Raw genomic sequence first — 24928 nt, 5'->3', positions numbered from 1 at the left:
GCAGATCGCTCTCCACGGTGTCTCATGTGCTCAGTGTGAACCTGCTTTCATCTGTGAAGAGTACAGGGCGCCAGTGACGAATTTGCCAATCCTGGTGTTCTGTGGCAAATGCCAAGTGTCCTGCATGGTGTTAGGCATTGAGTTACAACCTCCATCTGTGGACGTCGCCCTCATGCATTCTCATGAAATTGGTTTCTGTTTGTGCAGACACATGCACATTTGTGGCTGCTGCAGGTCATTTTGCAGGGCTCTGGCAGTGCTCCTCCTGTTCCTCCTTGCACAAAGGCGGAGGTAGCGGCCCTGCTGCTGGGTTGTTGCCCTCCTATGGCCCCCTCCACGTCTACTGGCCTGTCTCCTGATAGCGCCTCCATCCTCTGGACACTACGCTGACAGACACAACAAACCTTCTTACCACAGCTCGCATTGATCTGCCATTCTGGATGAGCTGCACTCCCTGTGTCCCTTGTGTGGCACATATACGAGAGACAGGACAAAAATGCTACAAATAATATTTTTGTTCCATTTTGATGGACACACACATATATATGTATATGTACATGTACTTATATATATACACACACACACACACACACATCTTCATACATACTTATGTATATATATACAAAAATATATATATATTATATATATATATATAATGTGTATAATATATATATACACACACACATGTACGTGTGTATATTATTATATATATATATATATATATATATATATATATATATATATATATATATATATATATACACATACATGTATGTACGTACATATATATACACATGTGTACGTGTGTGTGTATATCTATATAATATATAATTTATCTATATATAATATACACACACATATATTATACACATATATGTGTATATATATATATTATACACATATACTTATGTATATATATATATATTATACACATATATATATACATAAGTATGTATGAATATGTAGGTGTGTGTATATATATATATATATTATATATATATACATATATGCACACACACACCTTCATACATACTTATGTATATACTAGAAGGTGGCCCGATTCTACGCATCGGGTATTCTAGAATTTACGTATTGTGTAGTTCATGTATGATTTTTGTTATATATATAGATGTTGTTGTGTGTAGTTACCAAGTGTTTGTGTAGGGCGCTGTACATGTTCTGAGTGTCGCGGGGGGTGAGAGCGGTGTTGTATGTGTGTTGCGTGTGTTGCGTTGTTTGTGGAGCGCTGTGTGTCTGTAGCGTTGTGTGTGTGTGTGTGTTGTGCGGTTTGTGTGGGTGTGGTGTGTTTTGGGGGGAGGTATGTTTTGAGCAATGTGTGTGTTGTGCAGTATGTGCGTATATTTGTGTGTGCAGCGTTGCCTGTGTGTGTGGGTGTCTGTGTAGGGCGTTGTTTGTGATTCCTAGTGTGTGTGTGTTGTGCAGTGCGCGTGTGTGTGTGTGTTGGGGGGAGGTGTGCACCTCCCATCGTGCTCCATCCCCCATGCTGCGCACCCCCCATCGTGCTGCATCCCCCATGCTGCGCACTCCCAAACGTGCTCCATCCGCCATGCTGCGCACTCCCAAACGTGGTCCATCCGCCATGCTGCGCACTCCCAAACGTGCTCCATCCGCCATACTGCGCACTCCCCATCGTGCTGCATCCCCCATGCTGCGCACTCCCAAACGTGCTCCATCCGCCATGCTGCGCACTCCCCATCGTGCTCTATCCGCCATGCTGCACACTCCCAAACGTGCTCCATCCGCCATGCTGCGCACTCCCAAACGTGCTCCATCCGCCATGCTGCGCACCCCCTATCATGCTCCATCCGCCATGCTGCGCACTCCCAAACGTGCTCCACCCGCCATGCTGCGCACTCCCAAACGTGCTCCATCCGCCATGCTGCGCACTCCCAAACGTGCTCCATCCGCCATGCTGCGCACTCCCAAACGTGGTCCATCCGCCATGCTGCGCACTCCCAAACGTGCTCCATCCGCCATGCTGCGCACTCCCAAACGTGCTCCATCCGCCATACTGCGCACTCCCCATCGTGCACCATCCGGCATGCTGCGCACTCCCAAACGTGCTCCATCCGCCATGCTGCGCACGCCCAAACGTGCTCCATCCGCCATGCTGCGCACTCCCAAACGTGCTCCATCCGCCATGCTGCGCACTCCCAAACGTGCTCCATCCGCCATACTGCGCACTCCCCATCGTGCTGCATCCCCCATGCTGCGCACTCCCAAACGTGCTCCATCCGCCATGCTGCGCACTCCCCATCGTGCTCTATCCGCCATGCTGCACACTCCCAAACGTGCTCCATCCGCCATGCTGCGCACTCCCAAACGTGCTCCATCCGCCATGCTGCGCACCCCCTATCATGCTCCATCCGCCATGCTGCGCACTCCCAAACGTGCTCCACCCGCCATGCTGCGCACTCCCAAACGTGCTCCATCCGCCATGCTGCGCACTCCCAAACGTGCTCCATCCGCCATGCTGCGCACTCCCAAACGTGGTCCATCCGCCATGCTGCGCACTCCGAAACGTGCTCCATCCGCCATACTGCGCACTCCCAAACGTGCTCCATCCGCCATACTGCGCACTCCCCATCGTGCACCATCCGGCATGCTGCGCACTCCCAAACATGCTCCATCCGTCATGCTGCGCACTCCCAAACGTGCTCCATCCGTCATGCTGCGCACTCCCAAACGTGCTCCATCCGCCATGCTGCGCACTCCCAAACGTGCTCCATCCGCCATGCTGCGCACCCCCCATCATGCTCCATCCGCTTAGGAGTGCGCAGCATGCCGGATGGTGCACGATGGGGAGTGCGCAGTATGGCGGATGGAGCACGTTTGGGAGTGCGCAGCATGGCGGATGGAGCACGTTTGGGAGTGCGCAGCATGGCGGATGGACCACGTTTGGGAGTGCGCAGCATGGCGGATGGACCACGTTTGGGAGTGCGCAGCATGGGGGATGCAGCACGATGGGGAGTGCGCAGTATGGCGGATGGAGCACGTTTGCTCAGCCTCTCTCCTTCCAGCCTCCCTCAGCATCAGCCCCCCCCTCCCAGCCTTCCCCAAGATCAGCCTCTCTGCTCCCAGCCTCCTCCAGCACGCCATGCTCCTCTGCCGACACTCACCCACACCCGATCGCATCCACTCACCCACACAACCGATCGCATCCACTCACCCACACAACCGATCGCATCCACTCACACACACAACCGATCGCATCCACTCACACACACAACCGATCGCATCCACTCACACACACAACCGATCGCATCCACTCACACACACACCCGATCGCATCCACTCACACACACACCCGATCGCATACACTCACACACACACCCGATCGCATACACTCACACACACCCGATCGCATCCACTCACACACACACCCGATCGCATACACTCACACACACCCGATCGCATACACTCACACACACCCGATCGCATACACTCACACACACCCGATCGCATACACTCACACACACAGACACTGACGATATTGCACATACGCGCTGATACTCACAACATCCGGGGATATCACATGCTTCTGGCCATGTGATCCTCCGTCAGGTCCTGGAAGCTCACAGCACAGTATCGCCGCCGAGAAGCAAGCGATATCCCAGGATGTTGTGAGTATGTGGATGCGATGTGATGTGTGTGTGTGAGTGAGTGTGATCTGATTTGTGTGTGTGCTGTTATGTGTGTGCTGTTATGTTATGTATGTTCTGCAGCTGCAGGACCTTGATGTGTGGATGCGATGTGATGTGTGTGTGAGTGTGAGCCGGTGTACACTGGTAACTATGATACACATCGGGTAACTAAGGGACCTTAGTTACCCGATGTGTATAATGGTTACCAGCTTTCACGGCCTCCGTTAAGATCCCAGCATCGCAAGGTTATGTGTGGCGCTGCCGGGATCCTGACGGAGCCGGTGTAGAAGCAAGCGATATCCCAGCATGTTGTGATGTGTGAGGTGTGTGTGAGAGTGAGTGTGAGAGTGAGTGTGATGTGTGTACTCACCTGGGAATCGGAGCCCCGTGTCAGTTGGGCCACAGCGAGCGTGCATTGCGTGAGGGGGCGGGGCCTGCAGAGAGCCGGGGCGAGAGGCCAATCCGTGTGGGGGGGCGGGGCCATGGCGAGCCCAGCGGCCAATCAGCTTTGTGTCACCGTAAGGACACAATTTCGGAGCATGACAGACAGACAGACAGACAGACAGACAGACAGACAGACAGAATAAGGCAATTATATATATAGATATGTGTATAATATATGTATGAATATGTAGATGTGTGTGTGTATGTATGTGTATATATATTATACACATATATACATAAGTATGAATGTGTGTGTGTGTATATGTGTAATATATATATATATATATATATATATATATATATATATATATATATATATATATATATATATATATATATATATATATATATATATATATATATATATATATATATATATATATATATATATATATATATATATATATATATATATACACACACACACATACACACACATATGTATACCCGTACACACACGTATATGCCGTATTTTTCGGACCATAAGACGCACTTTTTTTTCCCCCCAAATGTTGGGGGAAAGTTGGGGGGGCGTCTTATGGTCTGACTGTGGCTGCGGGGAATGAGATGCTGCGGTGGAGCGGGTCATCAGGGGCACGAGCAGGCTGTAGCAGCCTACTGTGACCATGTGGGCCCGCTCATTACATATGCACGCCCATCCTCCCACCCATCTCTCAGCGCAGAAGCCGGCGCTGACAGGTGGGCGGGAGGACGAGCGGGGACGCGCGCATAGTAAAGAGCCGGTCCACATGATCACCCCTGGCAATTACAGCCTGGAGTGATCATGTGCGGCTGAATTCACTGCCCCCCGCGCATCATCATCAGCGCGGGGTCCAGTGAATCAGTGCACTCACCCGTCCCCGTGTGTGGAGCTGTTCCCCTGCAGCACACGATGTCTTCCTGTCTGTGCCGGTCAGCTGATCGGCACAGACAGGAAGACATCGCGTGCTGCAGGGGAACAGCTCCACACACACAGGTCAGTGGTGCAGAGAGGAAGATGATCGGTGCTGCAGGGAGTGAGGAAAAGGTGAGTATAAACGGTTGTTTTTTTTTTCTCTGTGCTATAGGATACAGGCCATTTACCAGGATGGTATATGAGCACGATGGGGGCATATAGCAGGATGGGAGTATATGAGCAGGATGGATGGGGGGTATATGAACAGGATGGGGGTATATGAACAGGATGGGAGTATATGAGCAGGATGGATGGAGGGTATATGAGCAGGATGGGGGTATATGAGCAGGATGGATGGAGGGTATATGAGCAGGATGGGAGTATATGAGCAGGATGGATGGGGGGTATATGAACAGGATGGGGGTATATGAACAGGATGGGAGTATATGAGCAGGATGGATGGGGGGTATATGAACAGGATGGGAGTATATGAACAAGATGGGGGTATATGAACAGGATGGATGGAGGGTATATGAGCAGGATGGATGGAGGGTATATCAATAGGATGGGGGTATATGAGCAGGATGGGGGTATATGAGCAGGATGGGGGTATATGAGCAGGATCATATACAAGGAAGGAGGATCATTACCAGGATGGGGTACCTTAGTAGAGAATTTGGGGACCTTACCCCCCATAACAGTGTCAGCAGCAGATCCTCGCCCCATAACAGTGTGTCATGACCACATTTTTTTGCTTAAAGTTTAACTTTCCTATTTTCCTCCTCTAAAACCAGGGTGCGTCTTATAGTCCGGTGCGTCTTATAGTCCGAAAAATACGGTATATGTACATATATATTATATATATATATATATATATATATATATATATATATATATATATATATATATATATATATATATATATATATATATATATATATATATATATATATATATATATATATATATATATATATATACACACACACACACACACACACACACACACACACACACAAACACACATATACATACATTGTATATATAGAATATACACTTAAAAAATGTATACACTTTAATATTTGATGCAATAATAGTTATATATAGTTATTTCATATGGCTGCAACTGTACAGAAAGAGAAAAAAAAAAATCTACGCTCATCCCCCCCTCAAAAAAAAACCAAAAAAACTAAAAACCCAACAGTAATAATGCAAATATTATGATGTCTGCCAATACTCCACCTAATTACCACGGATATCAATATTTGGCTGCAGTGGTTATATGGATGTGTGGCATGTCATCTCTACAGCTAAGTTATAGATAACTGCCTGGGGGTCCTCGGTGGTGGGGCCAGAGAAGACTGGTGGGGAGTCGGGGACACACCACAGCATGGAATCCTGTGCTACACCTTGGTGCTTAGCTCCTCCAAATTCACCAAAATCCAAAAGGCTCAACACAAGGAGCAGATAACAGCAATATTTCTGCACACCGCCCTTCTTAGGTTTTATGTTTTTCCCCCTCTTTTCCTGCTTTTGGTTTTATTTCTTAAACTCTTAGACAAATTCAACGAGACGCAATGATAAAAAAAAAATGTCTAAAGAAGACCCAACTTCCTCTGGTCACAAGAGCTAGGAAAATCTAGAATAGGCTCAGGAGCGACTATAGGCCTCGTTCATACGTCCGCATGTATTTCTGGATTTTTCATGGACAAAACATGTAGCCATTGTAGACTGTGTGGCTGTTCACTTGTTCCAGTTTTCTTAGGACTGAGGGGTCCCTAAAAAAATTTACAGAGCCACAATTCGAGTCTTGGATGAAAATGACCCCTGTGAGTCTATAGAAATCATGGACAGCACATGGAGGCCATTTTCCTAAAAAATTAACCTACAACAGATCATCCTTGTGTAAAAAGAAGGCGAAATGGGCACGTAACATTTTTCTCACATGGCCGCTAGTCCGCCAATGATCTTTCCGTAAACTTGTGTCACCAGAATTATTGTTCAGCCTGGTCATACATCCATAATACCGGGCGAAGAACTTTGACAGTCATCTTTTGGTGCATTTTTAAGGATTTCTTTTGGGGTGGCACAACCTTTTTCGGGGTTGGATTTTATAGCCTAAATCTTCAGGTAAAAAAGGAGCAAATAAACTCATAGGACCCTGGTTCAAGACATAAGGAGCACGCACCGTTTTCTGGTCATCCTCGAAGCATTCCCGCGCCTCCTCGTAGTTGCACACCTCCTCGTTACATTCTCGCTCCAGATTACCCGGAGTGATCAACTCAAAATCCCAACTGTTGTAAAGTAACTTTCGGCTAAAGAAGGAATTGGCATTTTCATCATCCAAGAACACTAAAAGAAAAATAAGGGATGGAAGAATTCAATGTTACATGTCATTTTTTGGGCAGCTCAGGCTCTAAAGAAGGTCTCTTATCCCTTGGGCCCCTGGACCACCCAATGTTTATCATTGGGTGGTCCGGCCATTAGTATCAGCCATCAATCCCAAGAACACATCACTCACTCCCATGAGACTTCTCGAAATGGCCATTCACTCAGTCCCATAGAAATAAATGGGAGCGCCGGTCAAGCATGTGCTTCACTGCTCCATTCAAAAATTGGTGGTGGTGGGGGGGAAATCACAGTAGTCGGACCCTCGGCGATCATGAATTTATCATCCATCTGACACAATCATTAACTCCTTCCCACTACATGACATATAATATACTAGATCAGTCATGAATCGGGTGTGGGTTTATGGAGCAGGCATAGGAGTTGAGCCTTCTCCATAAAGGGCAGGTGCTGGCTGTGTATTACATCCAGCGTCTGCCCCGATCATCAGCAATTGGATCTATCTGAAAGCATTTAAAAGGGGGTTTTCTCCACACCCACGGTGCAGTTCGGTTGCCATTACAGCCAGAAACCTGCTTGAAGGCCACTATCGTAGCCATAGCCATTTTGTTTTACTAAATGCTGCAAAAAAAAATTCATAAAAAAAAAAAAAAAAAAAAAGTTATGCATAGAGAAAAATGGAGCCAAAATTTTTTTTTTTAAGTGTAGTTTTTTCACTTTGGAATTTTTTCAAACCATTAAACTATTAAAAACCCATACAAGTTTGGTATTGCCATAATTGTGCTGACCTGAAGAATGATGTTGCCAGGTCATCTTTGCTACAGAATGAATGCCGTAAATACAAAATTTAAAGGACAGCAGAGGTATTGTGTTTGTTTGTTTTTTTCAGTAAGTAATAGGAACTCTGTACTTCAAAAATACAACGTGTCCTGCTATAGAAGAGGATGCCGTGCGTAATGGGATCAGAAGGCAAGAGTGTTATTTTTTATGCATTGGGAGAACAGCGGCAGAACAGGGGACATATATACAAGGAAGAGGCATAGGATGGGGGGGGGGGATATACAATATATACCAGGAAGGGGCCAAGATTGGGGATATATATACCAGGAAGGGGCTAGGATGGGGGACATACATACCAGGAAGTGGGGCATAAAAGAGGCCCATACAGTATGGGGGACATACAGTATGTACCAGGATGGGGGCATATATACCAGGACGAGGCCCGGGATGGGGGACATATATACCCCTACAAGAGCCCCAGGATGTGAGACATATATACCAGGAAGGGACCCAGGATGGGGAACATACATATTAGGAAGCAGCCCAGGATGGAGGACATATATACCAGGAAGGGGGACATATATGCCAGGAAGAGGACCAGGAAAGGGAACATATATGCCAGGAAGAGACCCAAAATGGGCGACATATATGCCAGGAAAAGACCCAAGATGGAGGACATATATGCCAGAAAGAGACCCAAGAAGGGCGACATATATACCAGGAAGAGACCCAAGATGGGGAACATATATGCCAGGAAGAGACCCAAGATGGGGAACATATATGCCAGGAAGAGACCCAAGATGGGGAACATATATGCCAGGAAGAGACCCAAGATGGGGAACATATATGCCAGGAAGAGACCCAAGATGGGGAACATATATGCCAGGAAGAGACCCAAGATGGGGAACATATATGCCAGGAAGAGACCCAAGATGCGGAACATATATGCCAGGAAGAGACCCAAGATGGAGGACATACAGTACAGACCAAAAGTTTGGACACACCTTCTCATTCAAAGAGTTTTCTTTATTTTCAGGACTCTGAAAATTGTAGATTCACATTGAATGCATCAAAACTATGAATTAAAACATGTGGAATGAAATACTTAAAGTGTGAAACAACTGAAAATATGTCTTATATTCTAGGTTCTTCAAAGTAGCCACCTTTTGCTTTGATTACTGCTTTGTACACTCTTGGCATTCTCTTGATGAGCTTCAAGAGGTAGTCACCGGAAATGTTTTTCCAACAGTCTTGAAGGAGTTCCCAGAGATGCTTAGCACTTGTTGGCCCTTTTGCCTTCACTCTGCGGTCCAGCTCACCCCAAACCATCTCGATTGGGTTCAGGTCTGGTGACTGGAGGCCAGGTCATCTGGCGTAGCACCCTATCACTCTCCTAAGTCAAATAGCCCTTACACAGCCTGGAGGTGTGTTTTGGGTCATTGTCCTGTTGAAAAATAAATGATGGTCCAACTAAACGGAAACCGGATGGAATAGCACGCCGCTGCAGGATGCTGTGGTAGCCATGCTGGTTCTGTATGCCTTCAATTTTGAATAAATCCCCAACAGTGTCACCAGCAAAAGCCCCCCCACACCATCACACCTCCTCCTCCATGCTTCACAGTGGGAACCAGCCATGTAGAGTCCATCCGTTTACCTTTTCTACAAAGACACGGTGGTTGGATCCAAAGATCTGAAATTTGGACTCATCAGACCAAAGCACAGATTTCCACTGGTCTAATGTCCATTCCTTGTGCTCTTTAGCCCAAACAAGTCTCTTTTGCTTGTTGCCGCCTGTCCTTAGCAGTGGTTTCCTAGCAGCTATTTTACCATGAAGGCTGCTGCACAAAGTCTCCCCTTAACAGTTGTTCTAGAGATGAGAAGGTGTGTCCAAACTTTTGGTCTGTACTGTATATGCCAGGAAGAGAGCCAAGATGGAGGACATATATGCCAGGAAGAGACCCAAGATGGGGGACATATATGTCAGGAAGAGACCCAAGATGGAGGACATATATGCCAGGAAGAGACCCAAGATGGGGGACATATATGTCAGGAAGAGACCCAAGATGGGGGACATATATGTCAGGAAGAGACCCAAAATGGGGGACATATATGTCAGGAAGAGACCCAAGATGGGGGACATATATGCCAGGAAGAGACCCAAGATGGGGGACATATATGCCAGGAAGAGACCCAAGATGGGGGGACATATATGCCAGGAAGAGACCCAAGATGGGGGACATATATGCCAGGAAGAGACCCAAGATGGGGGACATATATGCCAGGAAGAGACCCAAGATGGGGGACAAATATGCCAGCAAGAGACCCAAGATGGGGGACAAATATGCCAGCAAGAGACCCAAGATGGGGGACATATATGCCAGGAAGAGACCCAAAGATGGGGGACATAAATGCCAGGAAGAGACCCAAGATGGGGGATATATATGCCAGGAAGAGACCTAAGATGGGGGACATATATGCCAGGAAGAGACCCAAGATGGGGGGACATATATGCCAGGAAGAGACCCAAGATGGGGGACATATATGCCAGGAAGAGACCCAAGATGGGGGGACATATATGCCAGCAAGAGAGCCAAGATGGGGGACATATATGCCAGGAAGAGAGCCAAGATGGGGGTCATATATGCCAGGAAGAGACCCAAAGATGGGGGACATATATACCAGGAAGAGACCCAAGATGGGGAACATATATGCCAGGAAGAGACCCAAAGATGGGGGACATAAATGCCAGGAAGAGACCCAAGATGGGGGACATATATGTCAGGAAGAGACCCAAGATGGGGAACATATATGCCAGGAAGAGACCCAAAGATGGGGGACATAAATGCCAGGAAGAGACCCAAGATGGGGAACATATATGCCAGGAAGAGACCCAAGATGGGGAACATATATGCCAGGAAGAGACCCAAAGATGGGGGACATATATGTCAGGAAGAAACCCAAGATGGGGGACATATATGCCAGAAAGAGACCCAAGATGGGGGACATATATACCAGGAAGAGACCCAAGATGGGGGGACATATATGCCAGGAAAGGCTCAGGATAGAGTACATTACTACATAATGAAGGCGGGGACGCATATGTCTGTATAGGATTTAGAATGCTACAGAGGCCCATACACTGACAAATATGCAGTGGAGAAGGCCCGTTCCAGGTTTTACATTCGGACCAGTGATAATTTAGTTATGCCACTGTCGACAATGGATCTCCCAAAGTGACTTCTCTGTCTCCTTGTTTCTGGCCCCTAACATCAATATTATTTGCAATGAGTGAACCTGTCTGCCCACGGTTCAGGCGGCATAAATCACCAGACAGGTTCACTTTAGGCTACGAAACATTTGCTGCTGACCCCTGGCAGTGGACCTCAAACAAAAAATAATAATAAAAAAAAAAAAAAAATGATAAAACTAAACAGGACAATGCGATTCAATTTAAGAAATGCTCACCTGCATTGCTCGACCTCAGCGCAGACAGCATCCGGGATTCATCAGGATTCCCAATGGTGACTACAAATGCCTGAAACAGCAGGAGCCATCCTGCCCACCGCATGGTGCCGACCTGCCAGAGAGAAAACAGCAACAGCTTCAAAATAGGTCTTCACAACCTAGCAAGTCATCATACATATTTATCTACTCACTTTCATTACCTTTTTGTTAATAAAGCCAACTTGTATTTTTTAATCACTGCTTGAGGACAGGGAATGAAAACTTTTAGAAACTACAGGAATATAGTCTTAAAAAGTGCAGCATAAAAATAAAAATGGCTACAAATTGTGCTTAATTAGCCATTTTTCCTCCCCATGTGACTCAGTGTTGCAAGGTCTCAGGGGTGTTACATTTGGTGTTATCTCTCACACACTCTCTCATACTGGTCACTGGAAGCTCAACATGGCTCCTCATGGCAAAGAATTCTCTGAGGATCTGAAAAGAAAAAAAGAATTGTTGCTCTACAAAAAGATGGCCAAGGCGATAAGACGATTGCCACCATCCTGACACTGAGCTGCAGCACAGCGGCCAAGACCATACAGCAGTATAACCAGATAGGATCCACTAAGAACAGGCCTCGTCATTGCCGACCACAGAAGTTGAGTGCACATGCTCTCAATCATATCCAAAGGTCGTCTTTTAAGAATAGACGTATTAGTGCTGCCAGCATTGCTGCAGAGGTTACAGGAGTGGAGGGTCCACCTTTCAGTACTCAGGCCATACGCCACACACTGCAAAGATTACAGGGGTGTGATGGGGGGGGGGGGGTCATGCCTGTCAGTGCTCAGACCATATGCTGCACACTCCATCACATTGATCTGCATGGCTATCAACCCAGAAGGAAGTCTCTTCTAAAGATAATGCACAAGAAAGGTGCTAAAAGTTTGCTGAAGACAAGCAGACTTAAGGTCCAGTCACACTAAGCAACTTACCAGCGATCCCAACAACGATAGGGATCGCTGGTAAGTTGCTAGGAGGTTGCTGGTGAGCTGTCACACTGCGACGCTCCAGCGATCCCACCAGCAACCTGACCTGGCAGGGATCGCTGGAGCGTGGCTACACGAGTTGCTGGTGAGCTCACCAGCAACCAGTGACCAGCCCCCAGTCTCCTAGTTACAGCACACATCAGGTTAATTAACCCGATGTGTGCTGCAGCTAAATGTGCACAGAGCAGGGAGCAGCGCACACTGAGCGCTGGCTCCTTGCTCTCCTAGTTACAGCACACATCGGGTTAATTGCCTGATGTGTGCTGCAGCTAAATGTGCACAGAGCAGGGAGCAGCGCACACTGCTTAGTGCTGGCTCCTTGCTCTCCTAGTTACAGCACACATCGGGTTAATTACCTGATGTGTGCTGCAGCTACATGTGCACAGAGCAGGAGCCGGCACTGACAGTGAGAGCGGGGGAGGCTGGTATCAAAGGTAAATATCGGGTAACCAAGGACAGGGCTTCTTGGTTACCCGATGTTTACATTAGTTACCAGCCTCAGCAGAAGCTGGCTCCCTGCTCACTGCACATTAGTTGTTGCTGTCTCGCTGTCACACACAGCGATCTGTGCTTCACAGCGGGACAGCAACAACTAAAAAATGGCCCAGGACATTCAGCAACAACCAACGACCTCACAGCAGGGGCCAGGTTGTTGCTGGATGTCACACACAGCAACATCGCTAGCAACGTCACAAAAGTTGTTCGTTAGCAGCGATGTTGCTTAGTGTGACGGGGCCTTAAGGACATGGCTTACTGGAACCATCCTGTGGTCTGATGACACCAAGATAAACTTATTTGGCTCAGATGGTGGCAGCGTGTGTGGCGGCAACCAGGTGAGGAGGACAAAAACAAGTGTGTCCTGCCTACAGTCAGTCATGGTAGTGGAGGGTCATAGTTTGGGGCTGCCAGCTGTGGGGGCTACAGTGCATTGAGGGAACCGTGAATGCCAACATGGCCTGTTACATACTGAAGCAGAGCAGGATCCCCTCCCTTCATATTCCAACACGATAACGACCCCCAAACACCTCCAAGACTCCCACTGCCTTGCTAAAGAAATTGAGGGTAAAAGGTGCTGGATCGGCCGAGCGTCTCCAGACTTAAACCCTATTGAGGATTTGTGGGGCCTCCTCGAACGGAAGGTGGAGGGGCGCAAGGTCTCTAACATCCACCAGCTCCGTGATGTCATCTGGAGGATGGAAGAGGATCCAGCGGCTCCTGTGAAGCTCTAGTGACCTCCATACCCAAGAGAGTTAAGGCCGTGCTGGAAAATAATGGCGGCCATAGCAAATATTGACACTTGGGCACAATTTGGCCATTTTCAATTAGGGGTGTACTCAATTTTGTTGACATTAATGGCTGCGTGTTGAGATATTTAGAGGACACAACATTTAGCCTGTTATACAAGCTGCACACTGACACTGTACATTGTATCACAGGGTCAGAACTGCAGGACTGTCCCATGGAGATATAGTGTGTGTGTGTGTGCGCACACACACACACACACACACACACACACACACTTACTTTTATAATAGATCATTGTTCCATCAAAACACAGGCTCAAGAAGGGGACTACATAAACCAAATCAATAAAGCTCTCAAAGCTCCAGAGCTGGAAGAACTATTTCCTATGTAAAAAGGTCAAGGTACTGCCTACATGTCACTGGCAGCCGGTCAGGAACACTCCTTTCTAATATTTGTGTTAGTCATGTAAGGGCCGTCCCTTAACTCTTTGGCTACAAGTGGAATTTTATGTGCCCAAGAAGATGTGCTCCATTTCATCTTGTTTTTCCAACGAGAGATATACACATTGTATATATATATATATATATATATATATATATATATATATATATTATATTATATATATATATATATGAGTATATATATATATATATATATATATATATATATATATTATATTATATATATATATATGAGTATATATATATATATATATATATATATATATATATATATATATATATATATGAGTATATATATATATATATATATATATATATATATATATGAGTATATATATATATATATATATATATATATATATATATATATATATATATATATATATATATATATATATATATATATATATATTTTTTTTATTAATAAAAGTCTGCTAGAGGGGGGAAAGTGCACATAATTTTAATAAATTAAATAAAAAATAAAATAAAGGGAGAAATATAAATAACTCTAATCCAAATAGTCACGGTCTAATAAAAAGGTTGCAAATTACAAAAATGCTCCTGTAAAAAAAACCTCTTCCAGGGTATGCACATACTCCATGGCATAACTAGAGTCTGATGGATCTTGGTTCAAGATTTGGACCTACCCCCCCCCCCCCCACATGTTCGTCAGATGTATGGGCCCTTGTAGCATTTCAGATGTGATCAAGACATACGTGTTCGCCTCCCATTTAATAATGTCCCCCATTGTCCAATATTGGCCCCTTCGTAAAACAAAAATATCCATCCTGGGCCTCTTCCTGGTATAATGTCTCCTTTTCCTGGTATAATATTCTCCATTCTGGGCCTCATTCTCTGGATTAATGGCCTCCATTCTGGGCCTCATTCTCTGGATTAATGGCCTCCATCCTGGGCCCCTTCTCGGGATTAATGGCCTCCATCCTGGGCCCCTTCTCGGGATTAATGGCCTCCATCCTGGGCCCCTTCTCGGGATTAATGGCCTCCATCCTGGGCCCCTTCTCGGGATTAATGGCCTCCATCCTGGGCCCCTTCTCGGGATTAATGGCCTCCATCCTGGGCCCCTTCTCGGGATTAATGGCCTCCATCCTGGGCCCCTTCTCGGGATTAATGGCCTCCATCCTGGGCCCCTTCTCGGGATTAATGGCCTCCATCCTGGGCCCCTTCTCGGGATTAATGGCCTCCATCCTGGGCCCCTTCTCGGGATTAATGGCCTCCATCCTGGGCCCCTTCTCGGGATTAATGGCCTCCATCCTGGGCCCCTTCTCGGGATTAATGGCCTCCATCCTGGGCCCCTTCTCGGGATTAATGGCCTCCATCCTGGGCCCCTTCTCGGGATTAATGGCCTCCATCCTGGGCCCCTTCTCGGGATTAATGGCCTCCATCCTGGGCCCCTTCTCGGGATTAATGGCCTCCATCCTGGGCCCCTTCTCGGGATTAATGGCCTCCATCCTGGGCCCCTTCTCGGGATTAATGGCCTCCATCCTGGGCCCCTTCTCGGGATTAATGGCCTCCATCCTGGGCCCCTTCTCGGGATTAATGGCCTCCATCCTGGGCCCCTTCTCGGGATTAATGGCCTCCATCCTGGGCCCCTTCTCGGGATTAATGGCCTCCATCCTGGGCCCCTTCTCGGGATTAATGGCCTCCATCCTGGGCCCCTTCTCGGGATTAATGGCCTCCATCCTGGGCCCCTTCTCTGGATTAATGGCCTCCATCCTGGGCCCCTTCTCTGGATTAATGGCCTCCATCCTGGGCCCCTTCTCTGGATTAATGGCCTCCATCCTGGGCCCCTTCTCTGGATTAATGGCCTCCATCCTGGGCCCCTTCTCTGGATTAATGGCCTCCATCCTGGGCCCCTTCTCTGGATTAATGGCCTCCATCCTGAGCCCCTTCTCTGGATTAATGGCCTCCATCCTGAGCCCCCTTCTCTGGATAATGGCCTCCATCCTGAGCCCCCTTCTCTGGATAATGGCCTCCATCCTGAGCCCCCTTCTCTGGATAATGGCCTCCATCCTGAGCCCCCTTCTCTGGATAATGGCCTCCATCCTGAGCCCCCTTCTCTGGATAATGGCCTCCATCCTGGGCCCCTTCTCGGGATTAATGGCCTCCATCCTGGGCCCCTTCTCGGGATTAATGGCCTCCATCCTGGGCCCCTTCTCGGGATTAATGGCCTCCATCCTGGGCCCCTTCTCGGGATTAATGGCCTCCATCCTGGGCCCCTTCTCGGGATTAATGGCCTCCATCCTGGGCCCCTTCTCGGGATTAATGGCCTCCATCCTGGGCCCCTTCTCGGGATTAATGGCCTCCATCCTGGGCCCCTTCTCGGGATTAATGGCCTCCATCCTGGGCCCCTTCTCGGGATTAATGGCCTCCATCCTGGGCCCCTTCTCGGGATTAATGGCCTCCATCCTGGGCCCCTTCTCGGGATTAATGGCCTCCATCCTGGGCCCCTTCTCGGGATTAATGGCCTCCATCCTGGGCCCCTTCTCGGGATTAATGGCCTCCATCCTGGGCCCCTTCTCGGGATTAATGGCCTCCATCCTGGGCCCCTTCTCGGGATTAATGGCCTCCATCCTGGGCCCCTTCTCTGGATTAATGGCCTCCATCCTGGGCCCCTTCTCTGGATTAATGGCCTCCATCCTGGGCCCCTTCTCTGGATTAATGGCCTCCATCCTGGGCCCCTTCTCTGGATTAATGGCCTCCATCCTGGGCCCCTTCTCTGGATTAATGGCCTCCATCCTGGGCCCCTTCTCTGGATTAATGGCCTCCATCCTGGGCCCCTTCTCTGGATTAATGGCCTCCATCCTGGGCCCCTTCTCTGGATTAATGGCCTCCATCCTGAGCCCCTTCTCTGGATTAATGGCCTCCATCCTGAGCCCCCTTCTCTGGATAATGGCCTCCATCCTGAGCCCCCTTCTCTGGATAATGGCCTCCATCCTGAGCCCCCTTCTCTGGATAATGGCCTCCATCCTGAGCCCCCTTCTCTGGATAATGGCCTCCATCCTGAGCCCCCTTCTCTGGATAATGGCCTCCATCCTGAGCCCCCTTCTCTGGATAATGGCCCCATTCTGAAGTCGAGAGGTGTAAAATGTGAGAATAAACTGACCCGCAACATGTTTAATGGCAGAGTTAGCAGTCGGGAAGAATAAGTTACCACCATACAATGGCAGAACAGTTCTTATCGGAGGAGAAGCATGTTTGTTACAATGTCAGGCTTTGTCCGGTGTCGGCAGCGCTGCCCACACAGATTATCTAGCCCAGCTTTCTCTTTATGTATTTGGAGCTGTAAAAGTGAGAAACTAGGAAGGTTTGTGTGTTACAGACAAGTGATGCCAAAGTTTCCATTCAACTATTATCTCTTTCAGGAGTCCTATTTCACTACATAGGACAGGTGCACGATATTGGGTAAGCGCCATGACAGCAGGCACCTATAGAGGAAACCTCATCATCACGTCTCAATGCAAAAACAACCAGAGAACCCTATTAAAGTATTGGTAAACTAATGATTGGAGTGTACATTTACTGTAAACAGAAAGCAACAGCACTACAACATCTTGCCTTAAAGAGGACCTGTCGCGGGCGGGGAAGGACGCCGCTGAGCTCGCTAACTCTTGGGTCCGGCGCTGCTGCGATGGCTGCTCGGTGGCTCGAGCGGTGGGCCGGATCCGGGGACTCGAGCGGCGCTCCTCGCCCGTGAGTGAAAGGGGGTAGTTTGGTTTGGGGATTTGGTCCGTGACACCACCCACGGGTTATGGTGAGGTTGGGCACCACCGCTGCTGGTGACGGGGATCCCGGGAGCGATGGCAGGGAGCAGCTGGGATGTTGTTTTCCCCCTCCGTGGGTAGGGGTTGGTGATCCTGGGGCCCGGTGAGGTGTTGGGGAGGCAGGGTTGGATGGGTGCAGGGTCGCTTGGATTGCGCAGTGCGGTGCCAGATGGCACGGTAGTACTCACTCAGCCACAAAGGTACGCAAAGTCTCTGGTAAACCAAACGGCTGGATGGACGGGTCCCGCAGCCGGCTGCTGTGACTTCTCCCGGACGGTTGGTGGTGGCTGCCTTTCCCTGCACCTTTGGGTATGTTCGGTCCCTATGGATTCCCACCGGTAACCCGCTCCCCAGCGTGTATATGTGCCGGAGGAGCTCTTTTGCCCGCAGGCTCTGGCCCTTGGAACTCCAGCCGTGGCGGTAGCTGTATTTCCTTCTGTTGGTTGGACGGTTGCCTTCAATCGGGTCTTGGCTGTTAGGAAACCCCTGGGGTTCCGGTAACTGACGGATTTGACCTCTAATGGAGACTCCAAGCCTGGTCAGGGTCCGTAGGCCCTGCCTGTGTGTGCTGGCTTCACTTTGCTCCCCGGTTCGGTACCGGCAGGCCACCGCCCGTCCCCGGTCTTACGGTTCCGCGTTGATCTGCCTCTCCTGTAGACGGCCACCACCGTCTGCCAACCTTGCTCTTAGTGCCCGGGCCACACACCCGGACACGGTCAGTCTGCTCCTCCACTACTGCTTCACTAACTGAACTCCCTTCTGAACTGACTTCCTTCTCCCGCCTCCAGGACTGTGCACTCCTCGGTGGGCGGGGCCAACCACCTGGCTCCACCCCACCTGGTGTGGACATCAGCCCCTGGAGGGAGGCAACAAGGATTTTGTGTCTGGCTGATGTGCATGTCTCAGGGTGGGGGTGTGTGTTGTAGTACCTGTGACGACCTGGCTAGTCCAGGGCGCCACAGACCAACCACCAGGATTTTCCTATATAAAGTAAAGCCAGTGTTATCCTGGCGCTATCATGCTGATTCTATACATACCTTTAGTTGTCAGATCGGATGTATCGTTTCTGAAATATAGGCAAGTAACGTTTGTGAAATGCACTGTTATTTGATTGATAGCAGCTACAGAATATGTAATAGGTGGGAGTGGGTATTTTCCTTTTCCTGGTATAATGTCCCCCATCCTGGGCCCCTTTTCCTAGTATAATGTCCCCCCATCCTGGGCCCCTTTTCCTGGTATAATGTCCCCCCATCCTGGGCCCCTTCTCTGTATAATGTCCCCCCATCCTGGGCCCCTTCTCTGTATAATGTCCCCCCATCCTGGACTCCTTCTCTGTATAATGTCCCCCCATCCTGGGCCCCTTCTCTGTATAATGTCCCCCCATCCTGGGCCCCTTCTCTGTATAATGTCCTCCATCCTGGGCCCCTTCTCTGTATAATGTCCTCCATCCATAGGTGGGCTGGATTTTGCTAGTTATTCCTGTCCCTGTCTGCCTGCCTGTCCTTCCTTCCTACCTCCCTCCTCCCCCTGTAATAACAGAGACAGGGGAAGGAAGGCTAGGCAACAGACAGGGGCAGGAATAACTAGCAAAACCCGACCCAGCTATTAGATATTCCGTTGCACCTATCAATCAAATAAGAGTGCATTTTCCAAACTTTACTTGCCTGTATTTCAGAAACGATACATTTGATCTCACAACTAAAGGTATGTATAGAATCAGCATGATAGCGCCAGTATAGCACTGGCTTTACTTTATATATGAAAATTCTGGTGGCTGGTCCTCTTTAAATGATTTTTTACCTGGTGTTATAGCCACTGTTCTCCTGAATCCGGCGTAGTTTTTCTTTCATTCCTGCTCACCTCCATTCCCTAGATATACCGTAGCCCTGTCTTCCCAATCTATTAATTTAGTCTGTTTAGCCAAGTGGGCGTGGTCATCATCAGCTCTTCTATGTGAGCATCTTGAAGACCGAGCCCAGTTGGCTAAAAATATTTAGATTTACATACAGGAAAGAGGTGACCATATCTCAGGAACGGAGTGGCGCAGGAACAAAAGAAAAATAACGCCGGATTCAGAAGAATCGGGGCATCTCCCCTACAATAAAAAAAAAAAAACAAAAACACCCCATGATGTCTATAGGGCATTTCTAAAAGGGTTTTTCTTGTATTTAAAGAGCAATAATCAATACTAATTGTTGAATTTCTCATGGCTCCCACTGCTCCATCATCATACATCATTCATGTAACTGCTGCAGCCAATCACTGTCCTCCAAAGTGAAGCTTGCATTCACAGCATGCGTCTGCAGAGGTCAACGATTGGCTGCAGTGGTCACATTACCAATTTACGTGACCTAACTGCAATTATACACATACATGAATACCAGAGACGTGTTCTAGCCTACAGATTAACCCATCAGACAGGGCTGCAGGTATGCAGGGATACCAGTAATTAGTAGACTTGGCATTTTTCTGACATGCAGTAATCCGCAGACCATATTACACAGCGTACCTGGATTCATTAAATATGCAGCGCTTTCACTTATCCGGTATTACCATTGTACCAGCACTTATTATATTAACAGCAGTTTACATTTCTGTAGTCGCCTGAAGGCATTTTGCTCCATTCATTAAGAAATGAAAAGGAGAAGGAGGGTGTGACATGGCCGTCGCCTATAACACGACATGCAAGTTGGTGTCGCAATGTAGACTCTCACTTAAACTGAGGCGTGAGGCGCCTAAGTCCTCGCCTGTCAACCTCAAACAGATGCCATCATAATTATATCATTACTCAGCGGAGAGAAAGCAGGGGTAAATCCTCACCGTGCTTCAATAAAAGATAAATGTGTGTCTGCGCAAGTAATCTCGCGCTCGGGAACCACGAGAGGGCCCCGCCGCGCTCGGGAACCACGAGAGGGCCCCGCCGCGCTCGGGAACCACGAGAGGGCCCCGCCGCGCTCGGGAACCACGAGAGGGCCCCGCCGCGCTCGGGAACCACGAGAGGGCCCCGCCGCGCTCGGGAACCACGAGAGGGCCCCGCCGCGCTCGGGAACCACGAGAGGGCCCCGCCGCGCTCGGGAACCACGAGAGGGCCCCGCCGCGCTCGGGAACCACGAGAGGGCCCCGCCGCGCTCGGGAACCACGAGAGGGCCCCGCCGCGCTCGGGAACCACGAGAGGGCCCCGCCGCGCTCGGGAACCACGAGAGGGCCCCGCCGCGCTCGGGAACCACGAGAGGGCCCCGCCGCGCTCGGGAACCACGAGAGGGCCCCACCGCGCTCGGGAACCACGAGAGGGCCCCGCCGCGCTCGGGAACCACGAGAGGGCCCTGCCGCGCTCGGGAACCATGAGAGGGCCCCGCCGCGCTCGGGAGCTCGGTACTAGTAACAAGCAGTTGAATGCTCGGATGGGATCAACTCGTGTACAGAGTATAATGGAAGTCAATTTGGAGCTCAAGCATTTTTCCGGAAAAATGCTTCAGTCCCCCATTGACTTCCATTATACTCATACTCAAGTGGATCCCGTCTGAGCGTCCAACTACTTGTTACTAGTACCGAGCACCCGCATGGTAGTTCTCGCCTACCACTAATCAGAATGTCAAATGCCAGGACTGTATAGAAGAAATTACATTTTCATACACCCAAATTGAATTAGCTCTTCACTTTATACCTTTTGGATGTTATTTTATTTTATTTTTTGGGGAGGGGGGGGGTTAGGGGGATGATTGTGAAACTACTGAAAAGTGATTGCTCACTTTTCAGCCGTCTCATGATCACCGCAGACAAAATTAATATGTACAGGCAACACCTGTAAGAATCCAGTAGATAATACAGGATCCACAGTTCACCTTCTCCTCTCTGCACAGGTCACATGGCATTTCCACAATACTTTACTTTAGGTCTCGATCACACTAGTGTATAGCTTGGACGAGTGCAATGCGGTGGTAAAAAAAAAAAAAAAAAAAAAAAAAAAAAAAGGGGGATTTTCCTCAACCCCCCATATGTTTTTCAGTGAGGCAGTACATTTTTTTTTGTTCGCTGTATTCGGACTGAGAAAAAAAAAAATTGCAGCATGCAGCGTATGGTCATGTGAATCGGATGAGATCCACCAATGCAAGTGTATGGGTGTGGAAAGAAAAAAAATATCGAATGCCGAATAGACCATCCTAGTGGCATCGTATTTTTTTTACGGGCAGCACAAGTGAAATAAAAACCATCTTACTTTTCTGGATGAAAATTAGGCCAATTTTTTTTTATATACCAAGTGTGAGCATACCCTTAGAAATCAATGAACATATTAGGACTTTTGTTTCCTATTGTTCATGAGGCTGCTGTTAAAGTATCTCTCCAAATGCTGTAAAGCATTTCTCCTTGTTAAGATGGCTGCCATGATAGTCATGTACAAAAAAAAAAAAAATATAGAACTAAACAAAAAGTTATAACTAAAAAGAACAGTCAGAATTAAGATTAAAAAATGTGAGACATTCTTAAGCTTTGAGATACTATAAATTTGTGACTGCATATAAAATCAATGTGTCACTTTGAGTCTAGCTATAAAAAATAAAAAAAAAAAAGTATATAGCTCGATGTCATAAGAGAAACTCCACACAACTACAGAGGGGTTCTTATTAGTGACTAGAAGGTGGCCCGATTCTACGCATCGGGTATTCTAGAATTTACGTATTGTGTAGTTCATGTATGATTTTTGTTATATATATAGAGATGTTGTTGTGTGTAGTTACCAAGTGTTTGTGTAGGCGCTGTACATGTTCTGGGTGTTGTCTGGGTGTGGCGGGGGGTGAGAGCGGTGTTGTATGTGTGTTGCGTGTGTTGCGTTGTTTGTGGAGCGCTGTGTGTCTGTAGCGTTGTGTGTGTGTGTTGCGCGGTTTGTGTGTGTGTGGTGTGTTTTGGGGGGGAGGTATGTTTTGTGCAATGTGTGTGTTGTGCGGTATGTGCGTATATTTGTGTGTGCCGCGGTGTTTGTGTGTTGGGTGTTGTGTGTGTGCAGCGTTGTCTGTATGTGTGGGTGTCTGTGTAGGGCAGTTGTTTGTGGTTCCCAGTGTGTGTGTGTGTGTGTGGTGTGTTGTGCAGTGCGCGTGTGTGTGTGTGTGTGTGTGTGTGTGTGTGTGTGTGTGTGTATCAGCCTCTCTTCTCTCAGCCTACCTCTCCCAGCCTCCCTCAGCATCAGCCTCCCTCTCCCAGCCTCCCCAAGCATCAGCCTCCACCAGCATCAGCCTCTCTCCTTCCAGCCTCCCCCAGCATCAGCCTCCGCCAGCATCAGCCTCTCTCCTTCCAGCCTCCTCCAGCATCAGCCTCCCTCTCCCAGCCTTCCCCAGGATCAGCCTCTCTCCTCCCAGCCTCCGTCCTCCCAGCCTTCCCCAGCATCAGCTTTCCCCTCCCAGCCTCCCTCAGCATCAGCCTTCCCCAGCATCAGCCTCTCTCCTCCCAGCCTCAGCCTCTCTCCTTCCAGCCTCCCCCAGCATCAGCCTCTCTCCTTCCAGCTTCCCTCAGCATCAGCCTCCCGTTCCCAGCCTTCCCCAGGATCAGCCTCTCTCCTCCCAGCCTCCTTCCTCCCAGCCTCCCCCTCCCAGCCTCCCTCAGCATCAGCCTTCCGCTCCCAGTCTCCCCCAGCATCAGCCTCCCCATGCATCAGCCTCTCTCCTTCCAGCCTCCCCCAGCATCAGCCTCCCCTTCCCAGCCTTCCCCAGGATCAGCCTCTCTCCTCCCAGCCTCCTTCCTCCCAGCCTCCCTCAGCATCAGCCTTCCGCTCCCAGTCTCCCCCAGCATCAGCCTCCCCAAGCATCAGCCTCCACCAGCATCAGCCTCTCTCCTTCCAGCCTCCCCCAGCATCAGCCTCTCTCCTTCCAGCCTCCCTCAGCATCAGCCTCCCGTTCCCAGCCTTCCCCAGGATCATCCTCTCTCCTCCCAGCCTCCCTCAGCATCAGCCTTCCCCTCCCAGTCTCCCCCAGCATCAGCCTCCCCAAGCATCAGCCTCCACCAGCATTAGCCTCCACCAGCATTAGCCTCTCTCCTTCCAGCCTCCCCCAGCATCAGCCTCCCCAAGCATCAGCCTCCACCAGCATCATCCTCCCTCGTCCCAGCCTCCCCCTCCCAGCCTCCCCCAGCATCAGCCTCTCTCCTCCCAGCCTTCCCCATGATCAGCCTCTCTGCTCCCAGCCTCCTCCAGCACGCCGTGCTCCTCTGCCGACACTCACACACCCGATCGCATCCACTCACACACACCCGATCGCATCCACTCACACACACCCGATCGCATCCACTCACACACACCCGATCGCATCCACTCACACACACACAGACACTGACGATATCGCACATACGCGCTTATACTCACAACATCCGGAGGTATCACATGCTTCTGGCCATGTGATCCTCCCGCAGGTCCTGGAAGCTAACAGCACAGTACCGCCGCCGAGAAGCAAGCGATATCCCAGGATGTTGTGAGTATGTGGATGCGATGTGATGTGTGAGGTGTGTGTGAGTGTGATCTGATTTGTGTGTATGTGTGTGCTGTTATGTGTCTGTATTTTCCGCCGCTGCAGGACCTTGATGTGTGGATGCGATGTGATGTGTGTGTGATGTGTGTGTGAGTGTGAGCCGGTGTACACTGGTAACTATGATACACATCGGGTAACTAAGGGACCTTAGTTACCCGATGTTTATAATGGTTACCAGCTTTCACGGCCTCCGTCAAGATCCCAGCATCGCAAGGTTATGTCTGGCGCTGCCGGGATCCTGACGGAGCCGGTGTAGAAGCAAGTGATATCCCAGCATGTTGTGATGTGGGAGGTGTGTTTGAGAG

General features: G+C 49.0%; 1 protein-coding gene across 1 annotated transcript in view; it reads right to left on the bottom strand.

The window, feature by feature from the left end:
* The window catches only part of PRRG2 (proline rich and Gla domain 2), a 54271-nt gene that overhangs the window by 15733 nt on the left and 13610 nt on the right, over positions 1 to 24928 (bottom strand). Inside the window, exons 2-3 of the mRNA XM_075329402.1 lie at positions 11599 to 11710; positions 7193 to 7356 (exon numbers count right to left, since the gene is read on the bottom strand). Of these exons, the coding sequence (XP_075185517.1) occupies positions 7193 to 7356; positions 11599 to 11701 (267 nt within the window). The 5' untranslated portion in view covers positions 11702 to 11710. The remainder of the gene's footprint in view (positions 1 to 7192; positions 7357 to 11598; positions 11711 to 24928) is intronic.

Source organism: Anomaloglossus baeobatrachus, chromosome 11 (genome assembly GCF_048569485.1).
Source record: "Anomaloglossus baeobatrachus isolate aAnoBae1 chromosome 11, aAnoBae1.hap1, whole genome shotgun sequence".
Lineage (NCBI taxonomy): Eukaryota > Metazoa > Chordata > Amphibia > Anura > Aromobatidae > Anomaloglossus > Anomaloglossus baeobatrachus.
The sequence above is the reverse complement of the archived record's forward strand: the minus strand, read 5'-3'. Positions and strand labels throughout refer to the sequence as shown.